Source organism: Carcharhinus amblyrhynchos, chromosome 6, assembly GCF_965287045.1.
Source record: "Carcharhinus amblyrhynchos chromosome 6, sCarAmb.v2.hapA, whole genome shotgun sequence".
Lineage (NCBI taxonomy): Eukaryota > Metazoa > Chordata > Chondrichthyes > Carcharhiniformes > Carcharhinidae > Carcharhinus > Carcharhinus amblyrhynchos.
Genome location: NC_137329.1, coordinates 102,846,702 through 102,868,314, shown reverse-complemented (window position 1 = coordinate 102,868,314; position 21,613 = coordinate 102,846,702). Strand labels below are relative to the sequence as shown.

The following is a 21,613-nucleotide window of genomic DNA, read 5'->3' as shown; positions in this document are numbered from 1 at the left end:
AAGAACTCTAACCCCCTCACCCACTAACAGAATCAGATCCCACCTGTGAACACCACCTGCCCCATAACAACCATTTGATCTTGTAACCATTATCAGAGCCTGCCCCCCAACTGGACAGTCCAGACCAGAACAAGGCCTGCTCCCCACCATCAGGAACTCCCAGCAATCCAGACACTTCGGCCAGGATTTTACCGCCTCCCAATGACTCTGGTGGGATTTTACGAGCCTTGCCCAAACAAGGTCATAAAATCCCGCTGTCCAGCTCACCATTGGATCCCTTTCTCCAAACTGTCCCCATCAATTTAACTGTCTCCATAATCAATGGCTCCACCATGATCCCTGTCACTCCTCAAATTCACCTATCTGCCATCATATACTTTGGCATTCTGAAGCAGGCTCCCTGCCTGAGAGAGCTCCGGTCTGTCACTCAAGCTACCAGTAGGCGGATACCTCCCTTAAGATTTGCCCGATAATAAATCCTGCTGGACATTTTTCTGGGTTTGCCAACCTCACAACTTTCTCCCTGCACAAAACTCCCCTGCAGGCCCAAATCTAGCCCTCTCTCCCTTCATGCAAAAGAGCCAGGAAAACTGTTGTTTGTCAACACAGGAACACTGAAATAAATAACATGAAAACTCAATTTGCTATACAGTGCTAATGCACTATGGCTGCCATTTCCTCTGACTTCCAACTACCCAGAATTCCACAATTAGTTGCCCATCTTTGTGACATACCACCTTCACAAACCAATTAGAATACAAACTGACTCTTTGCATAAGTCTTAACTATCAATGAAACAGCCTATTTTTTGCCATCTCAAATAATATTATGATTAATAAACATGTGATTAAAGAAAATGGAAAAGCAAATACAATTTTTAATGCCTCTGTAAACTCGCAGCAGTTTTCAAGATTAATCTTTAATTCTTAATTGCAGGTGAGTTCAAGATGACACTGGAGGATTATTAAACCTGTGACCCTCCTTCAGTCTCTCCTTCCTCTGCCAACCTGATTTCAATGGAACAAAATATAGTTGGCACAGTGGTTAGCATTGCTGCCTCACAGTGCCAGGGACCTGGGTTCAATTCCAGCCTTGGGTCACTGTCTTTGTGGAGTTTGTATGTTCTCCCTGTGACTGCATGTGTTTCCTCCGGGTGCTCCGGTTTCCTCCCACACTTCAAAGATGTGCTCATCAAGTGGATAGGCCATGCCAAATTGTCCCTTAGTGTCATGGAGACTGGCAGGATAAATATAAGGGGTTACAGGGAGAGGGCCTGGAGGGATTTTTGTCAGTACAGGTTCAATGGGCTGAATGGCCCATCAAACCTGTCCTGCACTGTTGGGATTCTATAATTCTATAATATTGGGAGGGGCATACCACCCAATGCCAAAGAGCACCTTTGCCCACAACAGCTTTCCACCCCATTATTTCTTTCAAGAGCAAATTGAATCACAAAACAAATGTGATTCTTTTGCACTCCCTAATACTTGTACCTCCCCATTCAATAGCTAACATGCCTCGCCGACAGGAAGTTTCAAGTTTTTGGCTGAGTAACAGACCTTGGACAGTCTTATCATTAGAAGTAATTCTACTCCCACCATGTGATTATGGTTAGTTTTCGTATCCTGTGGAAACAGAATTGCTGGCAAGAATAGGGAAATTATTGCAAGGTTGAGCTTTTTTTATTGCAAGTGGAGTGTGAGTAAATGGGGATTAGTTAATGGGAACACTTTGTTTGCCTTTGGCTTTTCATGGACCTTGAAATCAGGTTGGTCTGAAACCCGATTGATAAAGAGTGGTGTGCACAAAGCAGTCCTCAGTTGTTGCCGGAGACTTTGGGGTGAGTGCAACAAAGCCTTTCTGCCAGAGTGCTGCATCGCTCCTGATGCACAGTTCACCACTCTGCCGAGACAGGCCAATTCCTGTCCTCTATCCCCCATGCTGAGCTGGTCTTCATTGTGTGTACCGGGATTGACTTTCCCCAAGTCACACACCAGTTTGAAACTAGACACCACTGTGCTGCGGGACTCATATAGCCACCACAAGAAAGGTCCAAACTTCAACCTGGGATGGGGTATGCGAGGTGAGCTCAGGGGTGGTAGCGACATGGAAGAAGAAAAGGGGAGGCAATGTGGAAGGAGGGCTGGGCACAGAGGGAATGGACGAAGGGGAAACACTAGGGGACAACATGAACAGAGCGCTGTGTAAGGAGGGGGTAGGTTAAGAACTCACAATGTTAGACAGAGGGGCAAAGAGGTAGATGAAGGGGATGAACAATGGAAGGCAGAGAAGATCAAGGGAACAAAAACTGAACCCTGACAAGGTTGCGTGACACGCAGTCAAACAAGGGGGTCTAAGAATAATACAGGTATTACTGGAAGGGGATGCATTGACACTGAAATCTTATAGATAGATATCTTGTAATAGACATGAAAGTTAGCTATATAAACAAAACAGAGTGTTTAATGAGCTAATGTCACTAAACCCAATAATTAGTGAAGCTGACTTTCTATTTAAGTACAAACGTAATGATTATCAAAGCTATCAAAAGGAAACCAAAGACAATGAACTTACTCATTTAATTGACTTTATGGAGATGAATTTATGTCCAGAGGTGATAATGTGGCAGGAAACTAATTGAAACATGCTGGCAGTGAAATAATTCACAGGAGTCATTGCTGAGCAGCTGATAACTGTCAACCAAAGATCTCAATCAGAATAGATTTGTATACTGCTCTCAAATTGTAATCATTCATTCAGGGGTTACATTCTGCTTTTGGTCAAATTTGGTGCAAGTGTCATGAAAATATCTGGATAAACGAAGAAATTGAAGTGTATTCTGTCGTTATGTTCTGGTCCTTTGTTTTAGATTATGGGAATATATGAGTAAAATCATCAAACTGTGGAAATGTGTGAGTAAGATCATTAAGGCAGGCTCAGATGACAGTATGAATGGAACTAGTACATCGAGATGTTAATAAGCCTAGCAAAATGGCAAATAGATGTTATTAGGTAATTAGTAACAGTGGACACAGAACATTAATCAGTTGTTAAGGATTCAAAGGAAGAGATGCAATGTATGAAGGAAAGGTGTCATAGGGAAGGTATGTGAAGTGAGTTTGCTTTGCTTTTAAACTCTAAAAGTTAAAATAGAGAGGTGAAATTTAAGGCTGCGAGAGAGCAGTTTTAAAGGATAATCAGCTAAGGAAGTGATCAAAGGGAAAACATATTTAAGAGGATATTGAAACCTATGTACAAAAGCGGTCTTTTATGGATCTCACCCAACAGCAGGAATAGCTTAATCACTCCCAGCAAGCTGTGTATGAAGGAATTCTGATTGAAAAGCAAGCTGTTGGTTTACCTCAAAAACAACCCGAAGAGATGTAAAAGCACTGTGCGGTAACAGTTACTGGATTTTGAGAGATCTATAGGGTGTTGTGGAACAGACTGGGGAGAGTTGGCTCTGAAGGTAATTAAGTTAAAATTATTTCATAGAATCGTAAGGCACAGAAGAGGCTCTTTGGCCCATCGAGTCCACACCAACACATTAGAAACAACTGAACTCCTACCTAATCCCATCTGAAAGCACTTGGCCCATAACCCTGAATGTTATGGTGAAGTGCTCATCCAGATACTTTTTAAAGGATGTGAGGCAACCCACCTCTGTCACCTGCCCAGGCAGCACATTACAGACTGTCACTACCATCTGGGTAAAAAAATTCTTTCCTCACATTACCCCCCAAAACTCCTGCTCTTCACCTTGAACCTATGTCCCCTCATGACTGACCCTTCAACTAAGGGGAACAGCTGCTCTTCATCTACTCTGTGGAACTGTGATACTGGGTAAAACCATTATCTTAGTTAAATGTATTTCTATTTTACTCTATTGCCTTTCCCCTTCACTTCATAATAAACATTTACTTTATTAAAACCATCACAAAGAGTTGGGGACATCATTCTCTGTATTTCAAAATTTTCTTCATACTACACAAATTGCAAATATTGTTGAGGGCTGTTGCTTCAAGTTTCCCTTCTGGGATTTGAACAATTCGGCATTTACCTTTAGCCATGCTCTTAACATCAGGAATTGTCTCATTGCTTGGTGATAATCATAGAAAAGAATTGACAATTTATCACATTATTATCTTCTCAATCTGTAAAGTGTCTAGTCTACCTCAGATTAAGCTGGAAATGTAAGGACTCTCACAAATTTGAGCAACAGTTGAAGCTGTTTCAGGCTGTTACTATGTAGTAGGCACACGAGTGATACTCTCCATTAACAGGATACTGCCATCAGGCCAAAAAGACTATCACACAAATGAGTAATATGGTAAATGAATTGCAATGTCGATGTTATGCTAGGTATGTAGGCCTTGCATCTCAAAGATTGATGGATCATTTCAAACATGTCCCTTCTGCTTTCCTCAACAGGTAAAGTACTGACCATACCTAACAAGCCTGTGCTTGCAAAACCCAAAACACAGTGTCCATCATTAGATGTGATACTGTGATTGAACAGCACTTGCTAAACAATCCTCATCATGGTAAGAATTAGACGGGTAACACATTTAAGGTTACCAGTCAGGTGTGCAGTGTGGCTCACTTCTGCTAGCTAGAAGTTACACGTATTTGCACACAGTACTCTGTCCTCTGCAGATAAAAGGAGCATGTTCACGCCTTTATCAAATACACAAAATCTTGCAGGACAGCCATTCCCTGATCCATTCCCCATGGCAATGCCCTGACCAACCAGATTCGACCTGCCTAGTTTGATTTTAAACAAAAGCTTGTCAGTTAACTGTTCTCTTGTGCATTCTCCAATGCATCACCTCTACTAATCAGAGTCCACTTGCCAAACAATTAGCACCCTCTTCTCATGCCCTTTACAACAGCTTTTTTGTGAATTTGTCCTGATGAGTGTAAGATACAAAGTTTCAGCAGTATGTCCCTTTTTCAGCAATACTCAAGTTACATAATGTCAAGGAACATTTTATGTAAAGTATTTTTGCTGCTATATATTATAAAGATAATAGTATGAAACATCAACCTGTACTTCAATGCATTGTTTAATAGAATACTAAAGGACAGCTTACCTCTTTGAGCTGACATGCGTTGATAACGCTGGTATATCTGTACTCATCATAGGAAAGTCCAAATATGATGTTTTCTTTAATTGTTCCAGGCATAATCCATGGCACCTGGGGTGAGAAGGAGATTCTGCCACTGTGTTTAATTTTACCCTCTGATGGTTCCAATTCTCCCATTATCATCATTAAAAGTGAGCTCTAAATGAAATAGAAGTAAGGATTATTAATACACTATTGCATAAAATTCCACTGCTTGAATTAGGGTAAATGATTTCCCAATTCAGCTGCTGTTTAACCCAGTAGTCTAATTCTACACTGACTTGATTGGGTTTTTTCCTCCTCTGCCTCACAACAATCGGAAGCAACAGGACATTTTTGTAACATCAGTGCAGTAGAAAACAATCACATTTTGGGAGAACAGAAGGAAAAAGCTTTAGGTTCACTGATAGTCTGGCATCTGTTCCAGACCCAATGCACTTACAACCATTCACTCATCATATAACAAACTTCCTAAAGATATCACATGATGGATGCAAGTTAGAAACACCATGGGTGCAAGACGTGCAGCTCTGCAAATGCTGGAAGGCCTCTGAGTGTGGACTGCTGTATTTCCAGCTGCCTCTGGAATGGGTGCTCGCATGACATCCCACCTGCACCAGAAACGCCTTTGAAATGGCGTTTTATGGACATCACTCAGCATATCCTCTGATCGTCTTGTAGGTTCATTCAATGTATTCACTTGTCACTCACCAAAGAACATAGGTTCAGGTGGAAGAGAGAGCTAGAGCTAGCATTATTGAAAGAACCAGGCATCCAACTTTCAATGAGTTTATTTGTAATAACTTGTGTTAGTTAAAATGTATTTATTAGTCACAAGTATATTTACACTAACACTGCAATGAAATTACTTACATTAATGCCGCAATGAAGTTACTGTGAAAATCCTATGTCTTTGGGGTGTGGTGAATTCCAGGATTTGTCAGGACAAATTGCTGCATCCTCCCAGAGAGAGCAATGCCTTTGAAGACTTGTCCATGCAAAGTCCGCAACAAGTATGGGAGCTACAGCTACAGTCCGTTACACAACAGTCAGATGGAACAGAAAGTGCAGAGGATCTGGGTGATGCCCTCTCCCCAACTGGAGCAGGACTCCTCCATGTGTTCCTTGACAGTGGCAAGAAGCTTGCATTGAGGCTAGCCAGCCAATGTTTCCAGTATCTCAGTGTGAATCCTCAACAATTCTCTCTTCTATGCTGTCCCACTGATGATGTCATCTGAGTCCTCTGTAACAGAATTCATCTGCACCTTCACCCTCCAGTGAGTTGGCACACAAATTATCCTGTCCCCCAGCCAGGCTGTAGCTGAATTGTGCCCAATGGCTCACCACGTGCTGATCTTGTCTTTATATGAGCCATTAAGTTAAGTGCAGTGCCAGTATCTGAGCCGATGGCTACAAATGTCAGACTGAGTGACCCTTCAGCAGTTCTATGCTGTGCTGTCTGAATAAAGAGATTTCTCCTCACCTCAGTCCTAAATGATCATCTCCTTACCTTGAGAGTGGTCCCTGAAGTTTGAGATTCCCCAGTCAGGGAAAACACCCTCTCTATAAAGTCCCTTCAGAATCTTGTTTGTTTTAATGAGATCACCTCTCATTCTGCCAAACTCTAGTATCATACCCATTTTCTCTGACCTCTCATCTGGCCACCCTCTCATCCCAGGAATCCACCTTGTGAACCTTCGCTGTACTGCCTCCAATACAAGTATATTTTTTCAATATGGGGACCAAAAATGCACAGAGTACTCCAGGTGTCACCTTACCAAAGCCCTACATGACTGTAGCAAGACTTCCTTATTACTGGGCCCCCCAGTCCCCTTGCAATAAAGCCCAACATGGCGTTTGGCATCCAACTTGTTTGCCGTACCTATGTGCTAAGTTTCTGTGCTCCTTGTTTATTTGAGTCTCTCTGAACATCAACATTTACAAGTTTTGTGCCTTTTTAAAGCATTCTGTTCTTATTGCTGAAGTGAATAACCTCACTACTCACTCATTGGCATTGGATGCAAAAGGCTATGTCACAGGCCCCTCATGATGTGGGGAACCATTTCCCCCTTAGATTCATGGGATGTGTCCTTGTGCCCTACCAGCTAGGCCCAGCTCCCTTCTATTAGGTGCCACCTTGCCTTGCGAGAGAGAGAACAGAATGTCAATGATTAGGTTCAGTTATTTTTGGATAGCATGCCTGCCACAATTGGATAGTTGGAAGTATGTGGGAGTAGTGGGAAGTAGGTGCGCAAGTGGCATGTGTGTGAGAATGAAGGGGAGTATTTGGATGTTAGGAATCCTGACTGCCAGCGGGAGCAGCTGGATCAATGCTGGGAGTATGATGAATAGTGTGAGGGGTTGGTGGTACATTGTGTAGATATCATGTGAAGATGCTTTTACTGACATGACCACCATGAGGTCATTAGACTTCTTGTAGCCCTGCTACCACCTCCTTGGATTCAGGCTGTGAGAATTGACCTCCCTAGCCACCTGCGTGTGATCCTTGTGGGTCTCCTGGAAGTCACGGCATCCCTCCTCCTGTCCACCTCCCTGCCCAAGGTCTTCAGTGCCGTACCCATTAGTCTAGGAATCTTGCTCTCCCCTGGGGCTCCAATTTCATTTTTCAGAATTGCAGCAGTAGCATTTAACAATAGCTCCCTGCAATTCACTGCAACTTTCCGTTAAGAGGGACAGGCTGCCTTTAAGAAGGGCTGGCTGCATGCAGCACACACTATCAGTGTGTATGACATGGTTTCCTGTTGAGCATTCAGGCAGTTGGCAGCACTGAGTATATTCAGATAAAGGATTCAATCAGTTAAAGAAAGGGGAAGCGCCAAGTTCTCATGTTGCTTACCTCCACAGCGAGGCAAGGCAGGCCACACAGCATAATTCCCATGCCTAATTGCACACACCCATTTCTACATCTATGCAGCTTCCTGAAACGTCATTCAGAGATACATGGTGATATTTTTTATTTGTTGTTATACAAAACTTGATTAAGTTGCATGTAACAGATTTTCTCCCACCATATCCTTATTCTTAGTGGGTAAGTTTATTTCCAGTTGTGAATTTGCAATATTTACTTAATATTTTTATTTTAATTCTTCCCTGTTCCTTCAATAAAACTTTCTCCCCTTTACTCACTTAGTTACCTGATTATATAAGGTATTTTCATTCCCTTACGCTTAGATTAGAATGCATTTCTTGGTTATGTTTTCCTTGGTGTGATACTGCAGGGAAACACTATTTCACTGTTGGGTTTCCAGTGACTAGCACCTTGAATTGAATGTGGTTGACTGAGTGACTCCAGTTCCAATGCCTAATGTTCATGTGCAAACACTAATCTCCAAACTGACACACAAAAACCATTCTTTTTATTTGAATATTTTATCTAATTGCTTAAACAATAAAACACTGAAAAATTAAACATGTTTGTTGTCAGTATTTTTTCAAATACTCATGAAACATTTACTTTTTTTTATCTAGTTGTCTTTCTGAGTATTATGGCTTCATCAGAGCAGTGTAAGAACTCTTCAGATAAGTATCTCTATCATACCAAAAGACCATAAGTCATCAGAGCAGAATTAGGCCACTCGGCCCATCGAGTCTGCTCCGCCATTCAATCATGGCTGATATTTCTCTCATCCCCATTCTCTTGCCTTTTCCCCATAACCTCTGATCCACTTATTAATCAAAAACCTATCTCTCTCTGTCTTGAAGACACTTGATGACCTGGTTTCCACAGCCTTCTGTGGCAGAGTTCCACAGATACACCACCCACTGGCTGAAGAAATTCCTCCTCATCTCTATTTCAAAGGATCATCCCTTTAGCTTGAGGTTGTATACTCTGGTTCTAGTTTTTCTTACTAGTGGAAACATCCTCTCCATGTCCACTCTATCCAGGCCTCGCAGTGTCCTGTAAGTGTCAATAAGACCACCCTCCTCATCCTTCTAAATTCCAACGTGCAGACCCAGAGTCCTCAAATGTTCCTCTTTTGACAAGCTCTTCATTCCAGGGATCATCCTCTGGAGCAGCACATCCTTCCTTAAATACAGGGCCCAAAATTGCTCACAATACTCCAGATGGAGTCTGACCAGAGCCTTATACAGCCTCAGAAGTACATCCCTTCTCTTGTATATTAGAGCTAACATTGCATTTGCCTTCCTAACTGCTGACTGAACCTACACGTTACCCTTAAGAGAATCCTGAATAAGGACCCCCAAGTCCCTTTGTACTTCTAATTTCCTAAGCATTTAGAAAATAGTCGATGCCTCCAATTCTCCTTCCAAAGTGTATGACCTCACACTTTTTCACACTGTATCCCATCTGCCACTGTCACTGGCTGCCATCCTGAGGAAGATCTCTTTATCCCCACTCTCTGTCTTTTGCCAGTCAGCCAATCCTCTACCCATGCCAGCATCTTACCCTTAACACCATGGGCTCTTAACTTATTTAATAGTTTCCTATGTGGCACCTTGTCAAAGGCCTTCTGAAATCTAAATAAATCACATCTACTGGTCTTATCCTACTTCTTTGTTACCTCCTCAAAGAACTCTAATAGATTTGTGAGACATGACCTCCTCTTTACAAAGCTGTGCTGACTTAGTTCTATTTTGTCATGCACTTCCAAGTATTCCGCGATCTCATCTTTAACGATGGACTCTAAAATCTTGCCAATGACTGTTGCCAGGCTAACTGGCCTATAATTTCCCGTCTGATGCCTCCCTCCATTCTTAAACAGCGGTGTTACATTAGCTACTTTCCAGTCCTCTAGGGCCTCACTGCCTCAGAGATTCCTAAAAGATCACAATCAATGCTTCCACAATTTCCTCAGCTATTTCTTTTACAACCCTGGTATGTAGTCCAAGCAGTCCAGGTGATTTATCCACCTTCAGACTTTTCAGTTTCTCTAGAACATTCTCCTTAGTGATGGCCACTGCACTCACCTGTGCCCCCGATTCTTCTGGAGCTCTGGCATCCTACTGATGTCTTCTGCCGTGAATAATGAAGCAAATTAACTATTTGGTTCCTCTGCCATTGCTTTGTTTCCAATTATTACTTCTCCAGCTTAATCTTCCAGTGGTCCAATGTCTATTTATGCCTCTCTCTAATCTTTTATATATTGAAAAGAAACTCTTCCTATCTTCTTTTATAATTCTAGCTAGCTTACACTCATATTTCATCTTCTCCCCACTTATTGCTTTTTTAGTTGTCCTCTGCTCGCATTTAAAGGCTTCCTAATCCTCTGGCCTCCCACTAATCCTCACCACTTTGTGTGCTTTTCCTTTTGCTTTTATGCTATCCTTGACATCCCTCGACAGCCATGGATGCCTCATCTTCCCCTCAGCATGTTTTGTTCACCTTGGGATGAATTTCCAATGTACCTCCCAAATGACCCCCCAAAACGTCTGCCATTACCGTCCCACTGTGTTTTCTGCTAGGCTCCCTTTCCGATCAACTCTGGCCAGGTCCTCCCACATGTCTTTGTAGTTAGCATTATTTAATTGTAATAAAGTTGCATCTGATTCCAACTTCTTCCTCTCAAACTGCAGGGTAAATTCTATCATGTTGTGGTCACTGCTCCCTAAGGGTTCCTTCGCCTTAAGCTCTCTAATGGAGTCTGCCTCATTGCACATCACCAAATCCAGAATTACCTGTTCCCCAGTAGGCTCTGTCACAAGCTGCTCCAAAAAAAATCTTAGACACTGCACAAATTCCTTTTCTTGGGATCCACTAGCTACCTGATTTTCCCAGTCCACCTGCATATTGAAGTTCCCCATGATTATTGTAATATTGCCTTCTTTATATGCCTTTTCTATCTCCTGATTAATTTTCTGCCCCACATCCTGACTACTGTCAAGCACAATTTATCAACTAAAACCATATTCCCTTAGTCACGTTCCACAACCTTGTCATATGTTAAGGTTCACTGAGATACCAGAACTAGAGAGCACAGCCTCTAGTTCAAAATAAGAGTGGGGGGGGGGGCAGTTTAGAACAGCGTTGAGGAGGAACTTCGTCTCTCAGAGGGTAGTGAATCTCTGGAATTCTCTGCCATTGAAGTGTTAGAGGCTACCTTGTTGAATATGTTTAAGTCACAGGTAGATAGATTTCTGATTGATGAGGGAATTAAGGGTTATGGGGAGCAGGCGGGTAAGTGGAACTGATCCACTTCAGATCAGCCATGATCTTATTGAATGGTGGGGCAGGCTCGAGGGGCTAGATGGCCTACTCCTGCTCCTATTTCTTATGTTCTTATGTTCTTATACACTGGGTATTTTAATTCCATGGGAACAGGGTGAAAATAACACTTTCTGTGATGCATGTCACTGGGCTGGATTTAACAGTACACTGGGGACCCCATCTCTCAAGTGGGGGGCAGGGGTGGTGAGAACAGTCCACTCCTGCTCCTGTAAGTTTCCCCATGGCCATTTACCATTTGGCTGTTAACTAATTTAAGGTAAAACTCCACCCACAGGTGGGCAGAAAGCCCTGCCTCAGAGATCAATGGCACCGATCAAATGGCCAGCAGTTCTCTGGCCCCAGCAATGCCCCTGTATCCAGTCCCATCGGCAAGAATTTTCATGGTGCCAAAGTCAAAGGTGAATGGGCAGTGGACGTGGGTGAATTAGGCTCCAATGAAGGGGACTAGAGGCATGGGAGGACCAAGGTGGTCAGGCTAGTGTGGGGGAAGAGGCATAAGACCCTGACATGGAACCTTTGAGACCCAGAAAGCCCACTAAGGAGAACCCCCACTCACCACCAGTCCACACAGTGAAAGCTTGGTGTGGTCTCCCCTGCCACTGGTTAAATCCCAGCATTGGTGGGATGGCCCATGACTGGATAAGCATCCTGATGTTTTCCCTACCACTGATAACATCGCAATGGAGGCACGTGTGTAGTTGGTGGGCATGGCACCAATGTACTGGCATCCAATTTTGCCTGCCAGGCAGCCCCCCTTCTCCTCCAGTGGACCATAAGTTCTAGCTCATATTGACACACACAAACAATTATGCATATGCACATCTACAAAGAAGCGGTCCTCATCAATTGAGAATGTCCTACATTCAAGTCTCATTTGAAATATATTCTGGCACAATTCTTCCTGACAATAACTCCAGTTATCTCTACTTCATACAACTGGTATGCTGGCATATTAACAGTGTATGCTGCTTTCAAATGGAAGAAAATTGTGTGAGTTCACCATTACCTTCAGAGCTATGTACTATTGACACATTAGTAAAATGAACGCATTGTGAAAGATTTAATCTCTTACCTTCCCAGAACCTGTGGATCCAGCTACTGCCAGCAGTTCTCCTTTCTGTAATTTAAAGCTGATCTTTTTCAAGACAGGTGTAACGTGGAGAGAGAAGTTACTGAAAAACAGTCCATCGTCCCCATTCACCATCTTACGCTCGGAGTCATTCTGCTTAACCTTTTCAAACAACTCTCCAATTCCCTGTTTGTTTTTTTTTTCAAAAAAAGTATTGGCATTGCTTGAGATCCTTGAACAGTTTTTCTTCACAATGTCGCAATTCATAAACAAAATACCTTAATTATTCCTTCATTTATCATTTCTCCAATGAAGAATGGCTCCTTTTGCAACAAGATCCTGCTCAGAAATAGCATACCTCATGTGCAAACCAAAACTACCCTTATTCTGTCCAAATCATGTTTTGGGATCCTGTCTCCTAATCCCTAATACACCAACATAAATAGATGCATCTCTGACACTGACTTTTCTGATGTGGGGAATAAAGAAGGAAAGTGGAAATGTAAATCATGTTATATATTCCTCATTACAATGCATGTTATTTGTACAGTGTGTAGATCGGACAGATTGGATAGAAGGATATTCCCTAAATTATAATGTTTGTGTTGGCTTTTGCTATCAAAATTTAACCATTCCTACTGCCTTCCTATATCTTTCTTGTTCTTCATTGGTTGTTACTAAGGAACAATTGCAGATACGTGGATATGTTTGAACATTAACTGGTTTATTGCATGGACATTAATATTTATGGATTGACAAAGTTAGGTGTTACTCAGTCTAAACCATAACATTTACCTTCTAGACTCTTATTTAAGTGATTCTTTCTTAGAGTAACATGTGATACTTTCTTAGAGTAACATGTAACATGTCCTCCAGTCCCCCACATTAACCCTTTCAACCCTGAACACCATAATATTACATCGGCTCCAAGACTTGTCCAAATTTATTTTACATTTATATTCACATACTATCCCATCTCCCCCAGGTCTCTGGTTTCATAGATCTGGAGCTTTCACAACTCTCCCTGGTCATGTCCTTGGGAGCTTTGGGTGGTTGGTTTTCTCTCTTTGGACATCTTGGCTTTGGCTAAGTGGTCTTCAGTGAGAGTTGCAGTTTCCAATGCATTGTTGGTTCCACCCTCAATCACTTTCATCCTGACGATAGAACCATGGAATGGAACCATAGAATCCCTGCAATGCTGAAGAAGGCTAGTCGATCCATCGAGTCTGCACCGACGCTCTGACAGAATATTTTACCCAGGCCCTATCCCTGTAACCCCACACATTTACCCCACTAACCCCCCAATCTACACATCTTGGGACAGTAAGGGGCAATTTAGTATGACCAATCCACCTAACCCGCACACCTTTGGACTGTGGGAGGAAACCAGCTGTGAGAGCCTGCTTTTCTACAATTGGATACCTAATTCCAGTGTTAGACAGCACCTGAGATGCATAATAAGCTGGGTGATTGAACCCATTCAGTTGCTCTTTAAACAGGACTACCCCAGTCTTGTAATTGAGGCATCAACTTTGGTCAATATTTCATAGAATCATAGAATCCCTAAAGTACAGAAAGAGGCCTTTAGTACAGAAAGTACTAAGGTACAGAAAGAGGCCTTTTGGCCCATCGAGTCTGTATCAACCACAATACCGTTCAGGCCCTATTCTGTAACCCCACACATTTACCCTGTTAATCATCCTGACACTGGGGTTAATTTAGCATGGCAAATCAACCTAACCCACACACCTTTGGACAGACAGAGGAAACCAGAGCACACGGAGGAAACCCACATGGACCGGGGAGAATGTGCAAACTCTACACAGATAGTAACCTGAACCTGGGTCTCTGGCGCTGTGAGGCAGCAGTGCTAACCACTGGTCAATTGTCGATTATGACCGGTATGGATGGGTCGTAATGAACCAGGATGCTTGGTGAGAACAATATGTCTTTAATCTGGTGCAATGCTTGTTCTTGGTGTGCAAGCCACCACCATATTTGAGCCTTCTTCAATAGGTGTCCCAAGTGCTCGATGATTTGCCCTACATTCAGCAGGAAATTTGCCAGCTGATTTATCAGATCCAGAAATGATCTGAAATGGGTGACGGGATCAGAAATTCACTGCCTACCCTTATTTTGTGAGCCTATCATTGTGTCTTTGCTTCTCACAGTGAGGCCTAAAAATCAGACAGGACATTTTGGAGGATTCACACTTATTGTACAGGATCTGTCCATCCTCCTGCAACTGATATAAGAAAGCTTTAAATCTCAGGTCACATTCTTTGATAGCTGCCCTGTGGATCAGGATATCCTCCGTGTGCACGTTAGATCTTTAAGGCTTTGCAAGATGGGAGAAATTTCTTGCTGAGAATTTTCAGGTGCTGAGGTTATGCCAAATGGCAAATGATTGAAGTGTTAGGGACCAGGTCAGAAACCGCAAGGTAAATTAGGAGGTTAGACTAGACCCCAACTTTTTTTAAAATTTTAGCACGTGTGAAGATAAGGCTTTTCACTCCAGGTGTGATTCTAATGACACACTAGGAAGCTTTTTTTTTAATCAAAACAAATTTTATTTTAACAATACAGTTTAAATATAATGAATGAATTTGTTTAACATTTACCAATTGAAATACTTAAACGTGGCAAGGTACAATTCTTAACTGCTAATCTATCTCTATTACTTCCAATTTAAGCAATTTTCCTCATAGACATAAACTCCTCTGCAAAACCAATCAGCAAACTATACAGGCTTATGTGTTTTACTTCTTAACAGTCCGAGGACCTTTGGACACCCCTGGAGAGGGACACCTATCCTCTGGCACTTAAACAGCAGCCTATAGAGAGAGAGAAAGAACCCACTCTTGCTTCTTGCAGAAAACTACTTGCTTTTCTCTCTCAGCTTATCTCTTCTCCTTCACATGACTCTGCCTCTGTCAACTTAATCAAGCCCAACTCTGAAACCCCAGGGGCAAAACTAAACATAAACAAAAATGCATTAGTTCAATGTTATGGGATGTTGAGTCAGCAACCCAATGAGTAATCTTGTAAAATCCTTTTTGGAAAATTCCTGGTTGTGAAACACACACATGCTGGAATTCTACAGTCCCACCCGCCACGGTTGACCTTGGGCAGGATTTTCCGGTCTCGGGTCGAGCGAGGCTGTAAAATCCTGTCCATAATGTTTCCCAAACCTGTTTGTCCTTATACTGGAGTCTTGTTTGCAATGTATTTGACCTGCAGTTTGATTCCTCTGGGGCCATAAAGCTGGCCTGTAGATGCCTTCAGGCATTGTTTTGCTAAGCACGGTTCTCTATTGGACAAGCGTTGATATATTTGCTCCTATATCCAATTTGAAATTAGTGATGTGCCTATTGACACAGATGTCCAAATTCCAGAATGTGTATCTTAGATCTTTGACCTCACCTGGCAAACATTGTTGTTTCTATTCTTGTTGGCATTCCTCAATTTCTTTGATGGCCTTGTGTGTGAAGATTCTTTTATGACCCTCCATGTACCTAGAGGTTTTAGTTTTGCACGTCTTTCCAAAGTGACCCAACCCTTTACAATGAAAGCTTTCTTTACTTATTTTACTTTATAGGTGTCAGAAGTGGGCTTACATTAACACTGCAATGAAGTTACTGTGAAAATCCCCGAGTCGCCACACTCCGGCACCTGTTCAGGTACACTGAGGGAGAATTTAGCATGGCCAATCACCGAACCAGCACATCTTTCAGACTGTTGGAGGAAAGTGGAGCACCCGGAGGAAACCCATGCAGACACGGGGAGAATGTGCAAATTGCACACAGATAGTAACCCAAGTCAGGAATTGAACCCGGGTCCCTGGCACTGTGAGGCGGCAGTGCTGACCATTGTGCCATCATGCTGCAATGTTTGGCACCACAATATTGTTATGCTTTAATGATGTCTTGAGCTTTTATTCTAATTTCCCTGGAATGACATTCTTTTGTTTAATGAGCCGTACTGCCACTGGGGGTTTTCTGATCCATGGCTTGTCTTCTCCTCTGAATATGGCTCAATTTTGCTGACAAACCTCTGACTGTCCTTTTCCAAACTTAAGTCTTCTTTAGATTGCAATAAGTCAGATATGGCATCATCAGTCACATTGACCATGATGCAGAATTGTACCAGCTCAGACTTAAGGTTTTCATATTCACAGACTTCAGCTATCAATAAAGATAATTGATAAAGGTGTCTATTGGTTCTCCAGGTTTCTGGACCCTTTAGTTAAACTTGGCTCTTTCCAATATCCTCTTACTCTGTAAATTAAAATAATATCAACAGCTTGAACTATCTCTTTCAATTTGTCTGATGTTTCCTTCATGCCTTGTCTTGCTATCACACCATCAGCAATGGCTCCAATAGGATATAATAATGTGTTGGCTTGTTCAGGCTCTGATGTATTGTTCAATCCAGATGCAACTCTGAATCTTAAATGTGTCTTCCTCCATAATGCCCAGTTTGGCTTTTCTGCACCGTCCTTGTGCCCCAGTTGATCTGGCAAGGTGAATTTGGAATCCATAACTGTTTTCAGCTCTTAGATGATCTGCCTGGATTTTTAAAACTTTGTTGCGGTGCTGAAGTTTTCCTATGCTAATTATCCTTTCACTTATACTCATTGCGGTCACTGACGCTTCTTGCTAATTGTTCTTAAACTTTGCTTTTTGTATAATCACTGGAAGTGACTATGTTTGCTGTTTCATTGTTAAGTCATTGTTAAGCAGACGTTTTGTTTTGAATACTGCCATATGGTTGCCACATGTAATGTTGCTGACTTCAGATCTGGGAAGTTGGGTGTATCAACCCATATCCATTAGAAATGGAACTTGCCAATGCTGCCTGCTTACTGTGACATTGATTTGAAGAATTTGAGCCTTTTCTAGCTTTGTTTTCCCTGCCTCAATCGTGGTTAGGTTCTTTGACTCTGCTGCTGGATGAGGTTTTTCACAGAGCAACCACATGATTTCACGTAGCCCTCTTGCTGAACAGTTGACTCTTCTCTCTGCCCCTCAGCTGCCACATCTTCTATGGAGCTTCTTTTAATGATTTTCAACCGTTTTACTGAAGTCTTCAATTTTGGCACCTTTCCCAGCTCAGACTTCAAACTATTTTAAAAAATTGATTTTGGGGTCGTTCTCTGTTGCTTTTTTGAATTGGATTCTCAGAAACATTGAGGTGCTTCACTGTTACCACCATAGTGTATGTTACTAACTAAGGAATGACTGCAGAAACATAGCTATGTCTGAATGCTGTTTATTGGAGGAACATAACTATATACAGATATATAAGAATGGGGCAGGAGTTTTCCAGTTTCTGGGTCTTTATAAGGCTTGTGGTGGGAATAATAACAAGTGGGTGGCATGGTGGCACATGGTAGCACTGTTGCCTCAGACTGCCAGGGACATGGGTTTGATTCCCAGTTTGGGTCAATGTCTGTGTGGAGTTTGCATGTTCTCCCCATGTCTGTATGGGTTTACTCTGGTTTCCTCTTACAGACTGAAAGACGTGCTGGTTAGGTGCTTGACCCAAACAGGCACTGAAATGGGGCGACTAGGGAAAATTCATAGTAATTTCATTGCAGTGTTAAGGTAAGCCTTACTTGTGACTCATAAATAAACTTTATATTACAAGTTATGGTGTTGAGCCAATTTGTTCTTTCTTGATTTCTGGGGATTAAATTGGCCTAGACATGGGAGGTGAGTGTGAAGATAGGGACAGGCTCTGCATGTTAATGGTCATGTTAGTTTGCTTTATAGGCAATAATTGAGTTACTAAGCTGGGGACAGTTTGAGGTGCACTGAAACTCTAACTATGATTTTTCTCCAATCGTAGATGGATTTTGGATTACTTACACACGGGTGTAATTTCTTTGGACATTTATCATGGTGTATGGGAATAAGTCCTAATTTAACCTTCATCTTACTGAATATGCCACAAAGCAAAACCTGGTTGGCTCAATGGTTAAATAATCACAAATAATGTGCAGTAATTGTCAAAAGATTCCAAACACGTAGAAAAATGAATTCTAACCTCATCCCAAGAAGCTGTCACGTTTATCAGCTCAATCTCCTTTGTTGTGAGGTTGTATTCCACAGTCTTGTGTTCATCTTTGTGTAGGAAGTCCTGGAAGACAAAGTAATTATTGAGTCTTAGGTAATTGACGTCTAAAGATTAGATAGGTTTGAGCTGGCCAATTTTTTCAATGCTTCTGTAAGGATCAGAATTTTACAAACCAGCAACAGAGCATTATAGATCATTTGAACTTGAAAATAACTAATTTATAATTAGATTGTATTCATCTATACATAATTTAAAATATAGTAAATGTTGATTATTATTGTTTAAATTAACTTTATTCAGCCACGTGTGTGATTATGTTATTGTTCAAGATTCTTTTAAGGTTAACATGCAGATTAAATCGGCAGTTAGGAAGGCAAATGCAATGTTAGCATTCGTGTTGACAGGGCTAGAGTACAAGAGCAGGGATGTACTTCTGAGGCTGTATAAGGCTCTGGTCAGACCGCATTTGGAGTATTGTGAGCAGTTTTGGACCCCATATCTAAGGAAGGATGTACTGGCCTTGGAAAGGGTCCAGAGGAGGTTCACAAGAATGATCCCTGGAATGAAGAGCTTGTTGTATGAGTAAAGGTTGAAGACCCTGGGTCTGTACTCATTAGAGTTTAGAAGGATGAGGGGGGACCTTACTGAAGCTTACAAGATACTGCGAGGCCTGGATAGTGTGGATGTGGAGAGGATGTTTCCACTAGTAGGAAAAACTAGAACCAGCGGGCACAACCTCAGGCTAAAGGAATGACCCTTTAGAACAGAGATGGGGAGGAATTTCTTCAGCCAAAGAGTGGTGAATCTGTGGAACTCTTCGCAGCAGAAGGCTATGGAGGCCAGATCATTGAATGTCTTTAAGAAGAGACAGATAGGTTCTTGATTAATAAGGGGATCAGGGGTTATGGGGAAAAAGCAGGAGAATGGGCATGAGAAAAATATCAGCCATTATTGAATGGTGGAGCAGACTCAATGGGCTGAGTGGCCTAATTCAGCTCCTATGACTTATGGCCTTACGGTCTTATAATAGTAATGTCACTAGACTGGTAATCTAGAGGCCCAAGTTAACGCTCTGGCACATTGGTTCAAATCCCACTACAGCAATTGATGGGATTTAAATTCAGTTAAATAAAAGGATCTGGAATTGAGAGCAATGAAGTTATCATCTGGTTCAGTAATACCCTTTAGGGAAGGGAATTCATCGGGCCACATGTGACACCAAATGCCACAGCAATGTGTGTGAATCTTAACTGCCCTTTGAAATGGCCTACAAAACCACTCAAGTGCAATTAGGGATGGACAACTAATACTTGCCTTGTCAGTGAATACCTGCCATATCACAGGAAAGGATTTTTAAAAATTCTTGTCATGTAACATTGAACACCTTAAAATTAATTTTACCAAGTTCCTTTCGTCATTGAAGGTAGTACTACAATTACTACAATTTTAATTTTAAACCTCTGACCATGGTATTCTCAGGACTCAAACTATGTGATGTTTTCACATTTGTGTCAGGGTGCCCCTGAATCAGCTTTCCATCAAAGAAAGAATGGTGGCATAACTGGAGTTTTTTGTTCTCTGTTCCAAGTGGCTATGAACGTCATGGGTTAAATAGCCTTAAAGGGCATAGGCTGGTTCATATCAAAGGTGATGTGGGTATGCCGGCGTTGGACTGGCGTAAACACAGTAAAAAGTCTGACAACACCATTCTCTCCATTCACCTGAAGAAGAGGGTGTCCCTCGAAAGCTTGTGAGAACTCTCCATTCACCTGAAGAAGAGGGTGTCCCTCGAAAGCTTGTGAGTATATTATCAAATAAATAGGTTGGACTAAAACCTGGTGTTGTCAGACTTTTTACTGTGTCATATCAAAGGCCCAGGAGCATGGGAGCAGTGGGCATTGGATAAGTTCCTGCCTTGACCCACTCACCTCAGGTGAAATACCCGCAAAGCTGAGATCTTCACTGCCAGTGGTGGGTCAGACCAGCCAAACCTGGAAAATACATGGAGGCGCCCATGGGAGTTGACAACTATCAAGGCAGGCTGTTAAAAAGACCCACCTCACTGCCTTGGGACTTGTCTCAGTTAAAATAAAACAACCCTCCAATAGCCTGTCCCTCGCCCCTCACACTCACATGTCCCATCCATCTCAAGCCTCCCATGTCAAGCTATGGCAGTTCTAAGCTCATTGACCCACTATATACTGTCAAGAATCAATAAACCCAAAAGTAACAGCAGGATATATTAAAAAAAGCTTTAAAAATAATTTATTCATAACTTTTTACCATGTTAAAAATGTAATTTCTTTTCGAGGACAATAAAAGTCATCCAGACACTGCAAAGTATAACAAAAACAAATCCCTGCACCTACTTAATCTTGTGTAAATAAATATTGTGAAACTGACCATAGAGTTCAGAGAACCTCAGCAGTTAATCAAACAATGTCTTCTCTGAGAAGTAGGTATTTCAAAAAGAGTAAAGGCTTGTCTCTCCTCTGAGCCATCTATGCATTATAAGGTCTGGCTGAGAGCTGAGACATCCATTACACTTGTTGAAACAGCTGTACCCAGGGAAAACATTGTTTGATTGAAAACTCAGGCTCTCTCATCTCTGCAGTCAATTTCACAATGCTTATTTACAAAAAGCTAATATTTTCAAGAGCTGGTGGTTTTTGTTATCATACTTGCAAGGATCTAGAATATTGGCACTTTCATTGCTTTCTATGTTAAATGACTGTTTTTAACGTAGTAGACATTTCTGAATTAAATACTTTTTTCGAAGTTGTTTATACATATCCTATTGTGGTAATAGGATTCATTGTTTCTAGACTGTGTGTAGTGGGTCAATGGGAATGGAAGTGCTATAACTTGACATTGGAGATATGGGGTGAGGGGGGTGGGGCCGTATGGAATGGCTGGAAGGGCAGAGGTTGGCAAAGAGACAATGAGGACTCTTAGTGAGTGAGTGAAAAGGCAGAGCTTGGCATGGTGATCATGAGTGGTCATGGGGTGGGTGTGAGAGCACAGTTTGGCATTAGGGGTATGTGGGAGCATAGGGGGTTGGATGGAAGGGCAGAGATTGACATGGAAGCATGAAAGGCCATGGGGGGGTATATGGGCACCACAGCTCAGCAG

General features: G+C 42.0%; 1 protein-coding gene across 1 annotated transcript in view; it reads right to left on the bottom strand.

Moving 5' to 3' along the window:
• cftr (CF transmembrane conductance regulator) overlaps nt 1-21,613 on the bottom strand; it is a 128,229-nt gene that overhangs the window by 70,982 nt on the left and 35,634 nt on the right. Inside the window, exons 9-11 of the mRNA XM_080191098.1 lie at nt 18,452-18,544; nt 12,407-12,589; nt 5,094-5,285 (exon numbers count right to left, since the gene is read on the bottom strand). Of these exons, the coding sequence (XP_080047224.1) occupies nt 5,094-5,285; nt 12,407-12,589; nt 18,452-18,544 (468 nt within the window). The remainder of the gene's footprint in view (nt 1-5,093; nt 5,286-12,406; nt 12,590-18,451; nt 18,545-21,613) is intronic.